The sequence below is a fragment of the Lissotriton helveticus genome, chromosome 5_1 (genome assembly GCF_964261635.1).
Source record: "Lissotriton helveticus chromosome 5_1, aLisHel1.1, whole genome shotgun sequence".
NCBI classification, from domain to species: Eukaryota; Metazoa; Chordata; class Amphibia; order Caudata; family Salamandridae; genus Lissotriton; species Lissotriton helveticus.
This window is the reverse complement of record NC_136065.1, coordinates 2,023,810,800-2,023,826,250: the sequence shown is the minus strand read 5'-3', so window position 1 is coordinate 2,023,826,250 and position 15,451 is coordinate 2,023,810,800. Positions and strand designations below refer to the sequence as shown.

The 15,451-nt window shown below is 43.5% G+C and overlaps 1 protein-coding gene across 1 annotated transcript in view; it reads left to right on the top strand.

Annotated features, from left to right (window-relative positions):
* Positions 1–15,121, top strand: part of LOC144756199 (E3 ubiquitin-protein ligase TRIM39-like) — a 363,500-nt gene extending 348,379 nt beyond the window's left edge. Inside the window, exon 9 of the mRNA XM_078645806.1 lies at positions 14,197–15,121. Coding sequence (XP_078501932.1) covers positions 14,197–14,738 — 542 coding nt within the window. The 3' untranslated portion in view covers positions 14,739–15,121. The remainder of the gene's footprint in view (positions 1–14,196) is intronic.
* The last annotated feature ends 330 nt before the right edge of the window (positions 15,122–15,451 follow it).

The window sequence follows — 15,451 nt, the reverse complement described above, 5'->3', positions numbered from 1 at the left end:
AGTTTTCGGTTTGCAGTCCACCTATCCGGTGGGCATGCGATGGTCCCAAGTTCTATACCTGTGGACAAAATGTCTCTGAGGATACTTCCAATTGGCCAGGGTCATTGAATTATGTGGTCTTTTTGGCAAAGGTTATCAGCATTATCCCCAGGACTAGGAGCCCAGTTGTTTGAGTCCTGGACGGAGTTGTAGAAATCATTTCCCAGTGGTCATGGTTTCCTGTGAAAAGAATATCTTATGTATAAAAGAGAATGGGCCCTTCTTTGTCTCCTGTATGGTAGATCTGGCCGGTTGGTGGTGTAGAAAGCAAGCGGAAATCTGCCTTGGTCCTTTTTCTCTGTTGCACATCTTTGCCTTATTTTGTAAATACATTGGAACTCCAGCAGCAGATCAATGTGGAGCTTTGTGATAGTCGAGAGTAGGAAAGAAAATCTTTGATGTTGTCACCCTTTACATCTTCTCTCGCACTCCTGAGATCCAGAGGCTGTCTCGCCGATTCGGATCTTCCAGCTACAACATTTTCCTTTTGGAGATGCCAGTGGTCTTGTTTCCTGTCTATAGAAGCTGCCAGTCTGTTGTCGATCAGATCCAGTCGTGTCGGACCACTTCTTACTCCCCTTGGTTTATAAAAGGCACTTTCAAGTTTCAAGTAACCACAAATCCAGAAGGAGTTCATTGGGTCACCCATTGATGCAGTCACTAGTAAACCTCAGACTCTTTTTGGTATTGTGCACTCTTTTCAATCACCGAGGGTCTTGAAAAATCCTCCTTTGCCCAGGCTCACCTTTTCAAGGAACTCGTGGATTTCTTTTCTAACAAAATGAATGCAATCTATGATAAGTTCCCTAGAGAGTATGCGTCAAAGGCAACCGTGGAGAGGGCTCCTTTGGCAGGGCTGGTGTTTGCTAAGTTTGAGCCTCTTTTGCTGGAGGATTTGGCAATGTCACTGGTCAGTTGCAGGTCTGGCTCTCCCAGTGACTGATATCTTGAAGTCACTTCTGCCACCTGTCAACCCCATTCTGAACAAACTGTTGAACTCCTCATTGGAGTGTATGGTTAATCCGAGCTTAACTTCAGACCGATCCCACTTCTTCCTGCTGTAGCCAAAATGCTGAGTCAATATCTCTGAAGAGCGTGATGACCTTGGTAAGCTTGAAGATAGTGTAGCACATCCGTGGAGTAACCGTAGGAAGTTACACTGGAACTTCCTAGGGTTACTCCACGGATGTGCTTTTTGATCTTCAGGCTTACCAAGGCCATTGTGCTCTTCGAAGCTACTGGCTCGGCTACGTTGGCTACGTCAGCGATTGCGGCTGATTTAATTCCCTTAGGACTGCATACTTTTTCTGTATACTGAACGTTTGGACACTGTACCTGGACGCATTACCCGTAGTCAGTGCTTAATTTGGAAAATATTAAGTGTCAGGGCCCTGACCAGGAGGCCACTGCAACTTGCACCACCCATCGCCCCAGTCATCACTCCCAAAACAATTACTAACCATCTCTCTTGTCAAGGCAGATCCCTGAAGTCTAATTCTTTGAGTGAATGAATGAAAGTATTTGTAGAGCACACAGATACTACAAGAGTGTCCCAGCGCTAGACCAGAGCCAATAGGGAGCGTCAAAGGCATCTCATCCCTTAAGCAGGTGGGTTTTCAATTGTTTGCAGAATTATTTTTTATCCCGAATGCATCTGAGGGCCAAGGGAAGCTTCTTTCAGAGTTTAGCTGATATCTCCGAGCAGGCAGAACCGGCCCTTTTCTTTCTATTGGTAAATGGAATGGCTATTAAAATAGGCTCTTTTGGGGAGGTAGGGTGTCATCCTGTTAAGAAGGAAACTTGGGCTGGTCGTACAAAAGGCTGAGTGTTCAACTGTCTGTGCTTTAAAGGAGACTCTTGCATTCACTTGGAGCCAATGTAGCTGACTTTGGTATAGGATAATCGAGGAAAGTCTAGGAAGATGGAACAGCAGACAAACTGCCACTTTTTGAACCTTTTGTAGGCGCTGCAGAAGGTAATCTGGGATACCCAGATAGAGAATGTTGACATAGTCATGTCTAGATAGATAGAGACCTGCACCACAGTCTTCTGGGCTTTCCATTCTACAGTTTGAGGAACTTCCTTTGCACCCTAAGGATCCATCAGGCGGTTTTAACCACATGAGAGATCTGGGGTTTGAGGGATAGAGTTGAGTCAATGAGAACTCCTAGGTTTTTAGCCAGTGTAGCCGGGGTGCGGGGGTGGGGAGGGAGCAAGGTATAATGAAGCTGGCTGCCCAGGCCCCTGACCAGCTGGGAAGTTCCCCAATAGCAGAACCTCCATTTTATCAACATTGCATTGCAGGGAGTTGGCCTTCAACCAATCCATCACAGCTGTCATACATGCTGTAAATTAGAATTTGGCCTCTGCCTCATGGTTGTTATAGGTCAACAGGAGTTGCATGTCATTTGCATCGGAGACTACTTGAATGCCGACGGACTCAATTAGGTAAGCCAGTGGTGTCATATATACATTAAAAACGGTGGGGTTCAGGGCTGAGCCCTAAAACATTCTGTGCTTAAGCTCTTTAGCTTCCAAGAGGTGGGGTTTGAACCGGATTGCTTGTTTCCTGTCCTCCAGAAAGGAACTTAGCCAGGCCAAGATCTACTCTTCCATAACAATGTCAGTGAGTTGGCATAACAGGATTTCGTGAAGTGGGGGTCGTTCCAGGACTTGACGGCGAGGTAGGAGAAGGAGCAGCTTCCGCATCAGCTGCAATGGATGTGTAGGATGTAGGCTAAGGCTAGGGCGGAGGAGCGGAGCTCTCTGGTCAGTGGAAGGTCAGGCGGTCGTTTATGTAGGTGGGCCAGGTATTATGGAGGGCTTTGTAGGCTTAAGTGAAGAGCTTGAAGAAGTTTCTCCCCTGGACGGGGACCCAGTGGAAGCTCCTGATGGATGGTGATGATGGATCTTCTGAGAAGGTCAAGGATGAGTCCCGACTCTGAGTTCTGGCCTATTTGGAGGCAGTTGAGGAGCTGTTTGGTGGTTCTGGCCAAGAGATCATTACCGTAGTAGGGTCGGCTCAATAATAGGTACCGGGTTATAGTCTTCCTGTATGAGGTGGGGATCCAGCAAAAGATCCTGCAGAGCATGTGGAGGTTGTGAAAGCAGGCAGCGTAGATGGCGTTGATCTATTGTTTCATGGTGAGGTGAGAGCCCAGGTTCATTCCGAGGTTGCATGCGTGATCTGATGGGGTGGTCTTGTCCGAGTTAAGTCTCAGGCAGTTGGTTTTTATCCAGTTGGAGATGTTGGTCAAAGTGGTTTGGAATTTGAGTCTTGTGGTGTCTGGGTCTTCTGAGAAGGAGAGGACAAGCTGGGTGTTGGCATAGGAGATGATGTTGAGTCCGTGGGTACTGGTGATGTTGGCCAGCAGTGTCATGTAGGTGTTGAAGAGCCTAGGGCTGAGGTAGGAGCTCTAGGAAACACTGCATATGATGTCTGGGTGTGGAGGCAAAGGGTGGAAGGAGAAGGCACTGACTTGTTCCAGAGAGGAAGGAGGTGATCCAGTCAAGAACCTTGCCTTTGATGCCTTTGTGGTGGAGTCTGATGATGAGGGTGTGGTGACTTGTAGGTTGGATTCCTGCTGGGCATCGATATCTTTCCTGTCTTTATTCTTCTTCTCCATCACAGCTTCTGTGAATAGGAGTTCCCTGGATGTTTTTGATATTCCGAAGGGTCCGGAAAGGAGGGGACATGTGCAAAGTCAATTGCTAGATGTGGCATGACCTCTGTCAAGTCCATGGAGCACTGGGTGAGTTACAGCCCATTATCAACTCTCGGTGTCATTTGGGACTCTGTAAATCACAAGGTCTTGCGGCATGTCAGAGACTTCCTCCCTGGATGCTATGGTGTGGTGTTACAAGACAGTGCATTAGTAAGTATGGCCAAAGGTGCCTCAGACCTCCTGGGTCTTACCTCAGATATATCCTGCAATGCTGTCTTTTTTCATAGGACTGGAAATATGCAGTGAGCTGTTAGTGTCCATTACAGTATGGGGCAGAATGTTCAAACAGCCTCTGCAAAGTGAAGATTATGGCAAAGGTCCCCTCCTGTTCCTCACATCTGGGAGTGTAGTGAGAGAAAGACCCAGTGTGGAAGGTGGAGGTTGGGTGCCTCTGCCAGTTGGGAGTAAACAGTTGTGCTGCGAGGTGCTGAGACAGAGGTTGCATGCTGTCTCACGAGGCTTTCCATTGAAGGGGTATCATTTTCGCCCTGCTACCTCTATCTGGAAATGGAACAGGCTACGTCCCAACATATGTGGGCCACTTCTCCCACCGGCATGGGCAGCAAAAGGTTGTGGTCACACTGCAATCCTTTCAGTGGGGTACGTTGGTTGGGAACTTATCTTTCGGGTGGTGTGTTGCAGCAGCCCCTGGGAGCACTCTTGTGACTTGTGCAGTTCCTCTGTAGCATAACATAAGGGGACTATTCCACTATACAACACTCTTCAATACTCTTAAATAGAGCATTCCACTCTACTCTATGAGACACCACCACCATACATAGTGCTGTCACCTCACTTGCCACACTACATTAACTCTGACCCTCTCTATGCATTAGTTCTGCCTCTGGCTATTACATCACTTATACCATGTTAAATCACAACATTCATAACACTTATGACATATCAAATCACATAATTTGTGTGAAAACAGTGCATACTATAGTTGGTGGAGTGTGGCGAGTGAGGTGACAGCACTGTGTAAAGAAATGCAGAGTAGAGTGGGATACAGTGTAGTAGAGTGCTGTGCGGGGGAGTTACTTAGTGTACAGTAGTGTGTCCTACACAGGAACTGCGTAGAGTGGATTGTTGTACAGAGAGAGGTAAACTTGTACAGTGGTGGAGTAACGTATGATAGAGTGTATTAGCATGTCGAGTAGAGTGGATTAGAGGGTAGTCATGTAGAGTTGAGTAAACTTATCAATTGGAGTTGTTTCTTGTAGAGGAGAGCGCTGTGTTGAAGAGTATTGCAAAGTGTTGTATAATGGATTAGAGTGTTGCACAGTAGAGTGTACCGGCAAAGACCGGAGTCTAGAGTTGGACAGTGGAGTGTATGGGGATAGAGTGAAGTATAGGCTCCTAGATTACCATGAAGTACAGTAGAGTTTTCTAGAGTGAAGTTATATTGGGTGGAGGAGAATGTTGCACAGGGAAGCAGCTTAGGGTGGAATGGCATACGCTGTAGTTGCGTGAAGTGGAGTACTGTACCGTGGAGTAGCATCCCATAGAATAGAATACAGTGGATTGTAGAAGAGTGGATAGGCATAAAGTGAAATAGTGTACAGTGGAGTAGGGTAGAGTAAAGTGGCATAGCATTGAGTAGCGTACAGTGGAATGTCGTACAGTGGAGTGGGTTAGACTCTAATAGCAGACAGTGGAGTAGTGTCCAATGAAATAGCATATAATGAAGTGCCGTAGAGTGGAGTGGTATACACTTGAGTAGCGTAGAGTGGAGTATCTTAAAGTGTAGTGACATACAGTGAAATAGCGTACAGCGTAGTGTTGTAGGATGGAGTGGCGTACAATCGAGTGGCATAAAGGGGAGCAGCGTACAGTTGAGTGGTGAAGATTGGAGTGGGGTAGAGTGGGATACCATACAGTGGAGTGCTATAGAGTGGAGTTGCGTACAGTATAAAAGTGTACAGTGGAGTGGCGTACAGTGGAATAGCGTACAGTGGAGTGGTGTACAGTGGAATAGCATAGAATGGTGTTGTGTACAGTGGGCTGACATAGATTGGAGTGGCACACAGTGGAGTAGGGTACAGTTAAATAGCATACAGTGGAGTGGTGGAGAGTAGAATGGCATCCAACGAAGCAGCGTGGAGTGTAGAGGCATACAGTGTAGTGGCGTAGAACTACACAGGCATACAATGGAGTGGTTGGAGAGTTGCGCAGAATGGAGTCACATACAATGGAATAGCGTACAATGGAATATCATAGAGTGGAGTAACATACAGTGGAATAGTGTAGAGTGAAGGGGCATACATTGCAGGGGCGTAGAGTGGAATATTGTGAAATACCATACAGCGGAGTGGGGTAGACTGGAGTGGCATGGGTTAGAGTGGAATATAATACAGTGGATTTTTGTAGAGTGGAGTTGTATACAGTATAAAAGTGTCAGCTGGAGTGCATTGGAATTGCGTATAGTTAGTAACATCTAGTGGAGTGTGATATCACACAGCAAGGCTCATTAAGCTTCTCTATTCTACTTATTAAACAAACTTTTTTGGTGCTGACGGTATCTTATCTTTGGCTTGTTTACAGAAGCCTGACGAAGAGTTATCTGACCCAAAATTCATTGGGTATTGGTCGTTTATTTATTTGGATTCAATGGATTTACAAGCATTAATACTAAAATTTTCAAACAAAGTTTTGACTGCTTTGAGCAAATACATGATTGGTGTGAGTAAACAACAGAAACAACCTCAAACATTACTGTTTGAAGATTTATTATTACTGTAAAACATTTTTTTTCAAAAGAGTTTTGAAGCAGAACGAGTTGGTTCGGATGCTGAGTGCGACCGGGGCAGGCAAATGGGGATCCACTATCAACACACAGTTGCATGTATAACACAAACATAAAACTATTTTTTGTTTTTTAAATGGGAGTAATTTAAAGTGCAGAAAAATGTTCTGCAAAAATGTTCAAGGTATGGAACATTTTTGTGCATTTTAAATTCCTTTCAGTTATACGTATGGCACAGTGCCCAATATCACCTGGGAGCACAAGGCATGATGTTTGTAAATACACTTTGAAATAGGAGAAAATTAATATAAGGAGTTAACGTAATCATTAAGCTAACTTTTTATTTTAGTTTTATCCCATTTAAACACATCCCGTAACATCATTTTGTTCTCACACTCCAATGTTGAGTTGATTTTAGAAATGGGGTTCCTGGTTGGCTAGGGTATGCACCAAAACCAAGCAGAATCCACCAGGGTATGCACCAAAGCCAAGCAGAATCCACCAGTCAAGTCAGGGCAAGTAAGTTACACACCAACGATAACCAGTGCTCACCCTCTGGTAGCTTGGCATAGAGCAGTCAGGCTTATTATCTCAAACAATGTGTAAAGTATTTGTGCAACACACGCACACAGTAACTCAATAAATACACCACAAAATGACTCGACACAGATTCATAAAAATAGCGTATTTTTTCATCTGGTTAAAACCATACCAAAGCAACAAAAATCCAATCACGATTTCTCAATTTATCAATGTGAAAACATTTATCATCACAGTGCTTTTGGGAAGTTGCCAGCATGGTGGAATGAGCTCTCAAGATGCGGGACTTCATTGTGGTACTTGACCTTTATGAAGCGAAAGCCCAAAATGCTTAAAGCACGCAACTACACATGCAATCACAGCCCCCCTTCGGATCCAGAAAGGCTTAAACCAACAAATGGCCAAGCTCTGCAGTCTTACTCAAATATGTGCACGACTTTAAGCTCAATCGATGGTGAAGACACACAAGGTAGACACCGAGACCACATGGGTCCCACTACTCACAGTTCTTTGTCTCTTTTGGTCGAGTATACATGGTGGTTAGTCATGCTTTGGCCACTTAGACGCTGTTGGAGATGGTGTGGCGTTTTGGGCATGCCATTCGAGGTTTGATTCCAACCATGTGACACAGCAGAGGATCCTTTTGGGGTTGGTGATGGTGCACTTGGTTGCCCAGCAATGCTCCGACGGGGTAAAGAGACAATTGGTAGCTCTGCACTGAGTTGGTACACCGGTCTCTGCAGCAGGTAAGCTGCTTTTCCTGCGGGTCAAACACACACACGCCGCTTTGAGCGCTACACAAACAATTGTGCTGTAAATGAGCAGCGCTCTACACGCTTAGATCAGAGGGTATTTCAGCATGCGCTTGGGCACTGCTGGGTTTGTACTCCAAAAGAGCTCAACATGCACTGGTCTTGAAGCAGGCAGAACACATAGCTTGTGATTATATATGGATTCAAAAATAAAAACAATTACATCATTAAAATAAGAAAGAAAGAAAAAAATCAAATTACATGTAATAAATTCATCTTTCCTAACTACCAAAAAGTAATATATTATATCTCAATTAATACTTAGGAAGCAATTGAAATAACATGGCACAAACAAGCTGTCACAAATACCATGAAATTAATGAAAACACTTTTAAAAACTATACATTTTAAATAAATTTATATTAATTACCAATTGATAATTTACCTATAATATAATTTATATATATATATATATATATATATATATATATATATATATATATATATATATATATATATATATATATTTGTTTTCCGAACCAACTCATGGCATTAAAAGTAAAACACAACATTTAAAAATATATGTGTAATACACATATAAATGCTAAGAGCCACAAAATGAAACACAATTATTGATAACTTAATTTACAAAGTTACATAGTTAGTAGTGACACAATAAATAATTTAAAACAAAATGCAATTAGATTTAATTTTATGTAACATACCACCCTCTATCCCAATAAACCAGCAGTCAACACCTAAAATATACTTAAAATAAATCTGTATTAAAGAATGTACATAACTAATAGTCGAATAATTAATTATCAAATAGTAATTGTAATATTTGTTAATTATTACTCACCTTCCCATCCTATAGCCCTACAAATCTAGTAGCCCACATCTAAAATATGACTAAAATACCTATTGCACAATTTACATAATTGATAATTGTTAAAAGTAATCCACTCATAATTAATTGTTAATTAACTATTACAAAATTAACTTACCATCCTATACCACTACAAAACCAGCAACCCACACCTAAAATATACCTAAAATTAATGTTACACTATATTTTTTATATTTATATTACTGAAAACTATATTAAAATACAGATACGCTTATAAATTATATTACTTACCTAATAAAACCAAATTCTTGACTACAATATTTTTGCAACACAATATTTATCAACCACAATATTTTTTTCCTATGTTTCATTTCTATGTCCTGATATTTAGATGTCAGTGTTTTGTACAAACACCAAAACAAATCTTTATCAGGAGTGCTCATCTCACCCTGCTCGAAAACAGGGTCAAGTCCTCCCAGGCTAATCTTGAGTGCCAACTAGCCCACGCCAATTGGGCCAAGAGGGAGTGAACACTTTTAAAGAAGGATCTAGTGTGTGGCATGGGAATGTTGGCAAACAGGTAAAGGTATTTGTGGAGGACCACTATTTTTGAAATTGTTAAACTCCCTGCAAGGGACAGAGGCAGCCAGTTCCACTTTGGTATCCGTTCTTCTAGCCACGTTGTGCCTCTCGCAAAATTCTCCTGGCAGAGAAGTGACATATCTCTGCTGATATGGATTCCCAGATAACAAACACTCTCACCCACCCACTCTAGAGGGTACTCCATAGAGAATTTCCCCATGGCAGCAGTCAAGGGCAAATTTGTGATTCCAGGAAAGGTGCCAAATTGTATATGTTTGTGCAGCATAGGCACTAGCTTCTGGACAGAGTTTTCTACATAAATAGTGACATCAGCAGCATACATGTAGATGACTATTCTCCTAGATACAAAGCTTATGCCCTGATCGGACAGGTGCTGCCATAAGCATTCTGCAAGTGGCTCCATGTATATAGCATATACGATTAGAGATAGTGGGTATCCCTATCATGTACCTCTGTTTATTGCTATGGAATCCTGCACCACGCGGTTTACCTGCAGTCTAGCTGTATCGGCAGCGTAATCCATGGGAGGAAGAAAGAGTTGAGGCCTTTTTTTTGCAGCAGTGCTAACAGGAATGGCCACTCCAGAGAGTTAAAGTCCTTTGCAGCGTCTATGAAAACCACCACCTCTGAAAACTGTAAATTGAGTGTATGGGAAAAGGCAAATAGGTTGCAGAGATTGTGTCTGGAGGGTAATTTCTTGTCAAACACCAACATGGTTTGGTACTTGTCTCCTTTCCCTTTTGTCAGGCATGTGGCAAAGGGTCAAGGCTCCGGTCGTTGTGTAATCTTCATTGCAGATTCTCAGGGCAATCAGCTACATCAATGAGATAGGGACACCACCTCTTCCCTGACTCACAGGGGGCACAAGCAGGTCAAGGTGTTGGAGACAAGGAAAAGGCTATCAAAATGGGCTCGTCCCAGAGCAGTGGGGGGCGGCAGGGGGGTGGTTGCCTAAATTCTGAGGTGACCTCAAGCCCTGTCACATTTGTCTTAGCTTCCGGCAAGGATGATGGGTCAGCAAGGTGCCTGAAATATATCTCCAGGCCAGCAGTCCGCTTCCCAGGGCCACGGGCAACCACAGTCGCATAGAATCAGGCCAGGGTCCTCACGGGGTAGCTGCCCCACTTTCAGCAGTAGGAATCAGGCCTAATCAGCATGTGGGTACCACAGGCCACCTATCCTGCTTGACGGCTGCCACAAACAATCCTTGTGCCCCAGGAGGGAGGACAGGGCAGCAAATAAGGAGCACCAGGAGACTATCCCGTTCAGAAACCTTACCTCTCAGGGTGCGGGTAGGCCACAGTAATATGGGCTCAGGCCAAGGGTCACTGGAAGACAGTCGCTCTCCACGCCAGCTGGGCAGACACAAAGGTGGTGGTCAGAGGCAGGCCTACAATTAGCTGCCTCAGGCCCATTTGTTGAAGAGTTATTGAATTGTTTACCAGGCCGGCGGAGCCTCACTCAGTGATGGTCATCTTGCAGCCCAAGTCTCGAGGGCCCCTTTGGTTGCTCCCTTTCTAATTGTTGCGTGTTTGTTTCCTCTATTCTTGTTATTAATTATCTTTGCTTATTCCTTTGTCACAGCTCTTAGATTTTCTCCCCAGTCTTCTAGATTTAGCCCCTTGTTTGTGTTTCCTTTTCAGTGTTTCTCTTTCATTCTTTAGTTCCCTTGAAGTTGCAGTCTTGCTAGTTCCTAAAATCCTTGTGGTTGACGTGCTTGTTTGTTCTACAGTTTTTCCTTGAGTGGCTCGCTCCTGTCTATTTGTTTCAACTCTTAGGTTCCTTTCTAGTGCTTGCTATGCTTTCTCCTCTTGGGCTCTGTATCTGGTAAGCGTACTATTTTGTCCTCACCTGTGTATAAGTGTATTCCTTTTTAGATTCCCTTGCGGGAGCCAGCAGCAGCGCCATCTGTTAGCAATTATCGGGCCTGCGCTCCTGGCTCCCATAAAGGAAACGCTGTACATGCACAACTTTAACTTTCGCGGCCACGAGGCCGCGCTTGTCTTTCAGCGCTGAATGCCAGAGTGATTCACGCACTGAGGAATGTTCGATAGCCAGCTAGCCACACCCTCGACACATACCAGAGATTTCCCTCCCTGGCATCATGCCTTGTTCTTAACCCCGAGCCCATGGCGAGAAAGGATGGAAGTCGTCAACAATTCAACCGAAAAGAAAGATGATTCACAATACTTTTTTATTTTTTAAAACGGGTTCAGTTTAGACGACGGAGATTTGAGATCCTACGCAGACCCAACTAATGCAGATTTTCTGGAGTCTTTTAAAAGAGGGTAAGCTCCGTGGGACACTTTTCTGCTGCTCATATGCGACTAATGTTGGAGCAGTGTACACCAATAGACGAGGCCTACCTGCTCATTTTCCTGAATTATGTAGCCATGTGTGCCATTGTTTAATGTATGAGTATCCAGCTTGGTATGCTGTAAACTGAGGTGCAGCTTCCATGTATGGTAGTTGGGTCAGACTTTGTGTGAAAAGTAGGACGTAGGTCCATGAGTTCGTTAGCAAGTAACCTGGTGTGACATGTACTCCACTGGCGTTACCAGTCTGAAACGAAATGGAACCTTTGTGCCAGCTCTTCTTCATTAGAGTAAGTCCTCTGTCACTATGTGTTTATCACCGCTTCCTTTTTTTAAACTTTCATCAGAGTTTTTTTTTGTGGGGAGGGCACCATTTTCCAAGTGCTGGTCAGACTGAAATGTATAAAGATATGGGAGCCAGATCATCTAAAATGCCCATATATTCTCCTTGCTTTGGGGTAGGGGGTGAGAGTACTGCTGCTTTACGATGTTATTGCCTAAAGATTTGCATGGGAAGGTTATTGTTTTTCAGCGATTTACCACCGTTAGGCACGACGCAGAGGGTCGCACTAACAACAAGCATTGGCATAGCCAATAGGTGTCACTTTGGGACCTTATAAGTGTTTATCCATGCAACAGTTGATGTTGCACCAAGGATATTGTGCCGCACAACAAAATACTTGTAAGGTCCCAAAAGCGAGACATATTGGCTATGCCAATGCTTGTTTACAGGGGTTTGCTCCTGGTTTCCAGGAGGGAATACCTGCCCTATCCTTTGTTTTTTTGTTACCTTTAGTCGTAAGTCTGTGACAGTGTGTCATTTCTGTTTTTGTTAGGAATCACTGCTGTGTCTCTTGTTCGATCCATAAGGTCTTGCCCCGTGCATGCTAGTACAATTCTGGTAAAATAGGTTCTTTCTTGACCATGTCCTTGAATCGCTGATACCAACCACTCCTCCAATCATTCTATGAGACTTCAATATGGACCACAACAATCACCTTCAGTACACCTGTTCTCACCTCTCCTCTCTGGTGACGCGCTGATAATTCATACGGTACTGGACCATGTGCTGATTACTATACTTAATCCTTTTCCCTCTGACCAGGCACTGCCCCCTTCTATTGCAGCTATTCCCCATGTCCAAAATGAAAAACTCCCACAATCCATTCATAAAATTCTTAGTCTAATTTCTCAATGATCTTACATCCTTTCAACAACCTACATCATTTGAAAATAATAACACAATATCCTCAAAAGCCTCACACGCACCTAACATCGGGAGCACCCGCACATTTTACTTTTTCTGTATAAGAGAAATCTCTCTACATCTTATCTTGCTTTAGCAGACATATCTTTGGATCGCTTTAGAACGACACACTGTTGTGCTTCTTGACTTGGCCTCTACACCAGCAACAGAGCATATCTCAAAACTGAAACCTACTAATCATTTACTTATCTTATTTTAATCCACCTAAAATTACTACCTCAATTATTTCATAGTTATGATGATTTTCTTTACTCATCTTCCACTCAGAAAAGGTAAAATGCATTGTTCAAATGCTTTGGAAAATAATGTCAGTCTTGGGCTTCCATCCAATTGATGAGCTGAATGCCATCCACATATTCATAAAGTACAAAAATCAAATGAGCAAATGAGACAAGCTAAGCATAAGTATAGATTAAACACAGTCTAACTGATGAATGTGGCCTGTGGCATCCATATTCCAAGGGGCATATGTGCAAGCCCCTGTGGCCAACACGACGTCACTTTAATCAACGTTGTGGTGGCGATAAGGGATTTGCCCTATTTACAAGGCAGTGTTAAGCCACTTAATGTGCCTTAACGCCGCCTTATAAATAAGTCCCCCTTTCATGCTATAGTTATCGTGAAAGGGGTGGGCAGAGGGTATTGCGGTGGGTGTTCCACCACAACACCCATTGATTTTGAGGCTGCCTCCTATGTACAAGGGCAGTGTACATAGGAGGCAACGCTAAAATTAAGACCAGGTAAAACCTGGTATTAAGTTGGAGAACTGAGGAGATATGTATTATTTTTCCTCATTCCATGTGTGCTGCCTTACCGACCATAGATGATGTCCTCCTGACAACACATAAAGCTGTTTAACAATCCCTATGACATGTCGAATGGGATTCAGCATTCTTTTACCTATTGTAACAACAACAGTTTGTTTGTGTGGTTAGGAGGCACACCTTTTAGTTCACATGGGTGCCACACAGTCCCAGAAGATCCCAATCACCTGCAAAATTACCCAGGATAACATCTTGATTCCTCCTCATCCTCTCCATCAACATTGAGGCTCTACTTACAGACAACAACGTAAAAATCCACACATATGCTGACAATACACAACTATATTGAAAGCCTAGACTGGTACTGACATTTAACTTCTCAAACACTGCTTGCACTGAATCCAGACCTAGATGTCCAGAAACTAGCTGAACCTTAATTCCACAAAATTGATTTCCTGCTATTCCTAAAAACAACACAATGTTAACTTGTCAGGAATGTTTGTTGCTGCTGTTTTGATTGACTGATGTTGGGTATGATGTTGTTCATGGAGATGTGATTGCATACCTACCTTATATCTGCTTTTTGTCTGTTTTGTAGCTGAGGTGACCCTGGATCCTGACACTGCTCATCAGAACCTCATCTTATCTAAGGACGGAAGTAGTGTGAGACACGAAGACAAAGCACAGTATAAGCCCTACATGCCACAGAGATTCCATCCTGTCGTGGCTGTCCTGGGGAGAGAGAGACTGAGCTCCGGGAGGCATTACTGGGAGGTGGAGGTGGGGGACAAGACAGACTGGACTTTGGGTGTATGTGATGAGGCGGTGAGCAGGAAGGGGGTTTATTTATCACCTCAGAATGGATACTGGACAGTGCGGCTTAGAAATGATGAATACACAGCTGTCACTGACCCCTCCACCATTCTGACCCCCCAGTTTACCCCGAGGGCTGTGGGTCTCTACCTGGACTACGAGGCGGGCAGGTTCTCGGTTTACAATGTGGATGACCGGACTCTGCTCTTCACCTTCTCCGGGGTCTCCTTTCCCCATACCCTCCGACCCTACTTCAGTCCAGGACTAAGTGATGGAGGAAGAAATACAGGAGCACTTCGTATCAGGCCGGTGACAGGGCGGGGGTAAAGAGATTGGCAGTAACGCCAGGTGAGGGGGCAAAGTGTACATCATTTACTGTCACTGACAATGGCTGGTATGAAAGTGGCAGGCTAGGTGCAATGTAAAACCTTCTTTTAATTCAAAGAAGCTCAAACAAATGTGAACAAATTGGAGGAAACACACTGGCAATAATGATCCCTATAGCTAGTCCGGAGTTAAAAATCACAGAAAGATAGTTGAAGCTTGCAGAGAGGGACATGCTTGTGGGAAATGGCTCGAATAAGAACTCCGTGGTCTGTACAAACCTTGAAGTAGTTATCAGTGATTTGCAGTAATGTGATTCTCTAACACAAATTAGGCAAACAACCAAAGGCCTTTGAAATTGAATAAAATGTGGAAGGATCAAATTATTTCAGCAAACAAATTGGCTTATTTCTAGTCTATATATATTAAAAGATATTTTAATCCTTCTTGTGGTTGAAGGGCATAAACGCTCAGTGCTAATGTAATGGAAAAGGGGAATTGAACAAGACATAGCATTCCGTAGGTAATCTTGACCTAGGTGAAAATGAAATTTGCTGTAATAAAAAACTCCGTAATCAAGAAAATAAACTTGCACAATTTCTTTATTTTTACCATTAGGCTATACTTGATGGAGTGCCTATACTATAGAAAGCCATAATGTTCAATATGCCATTAACTCCACTTTAACCCTTACTCTTAACCATAGGCACACCTTA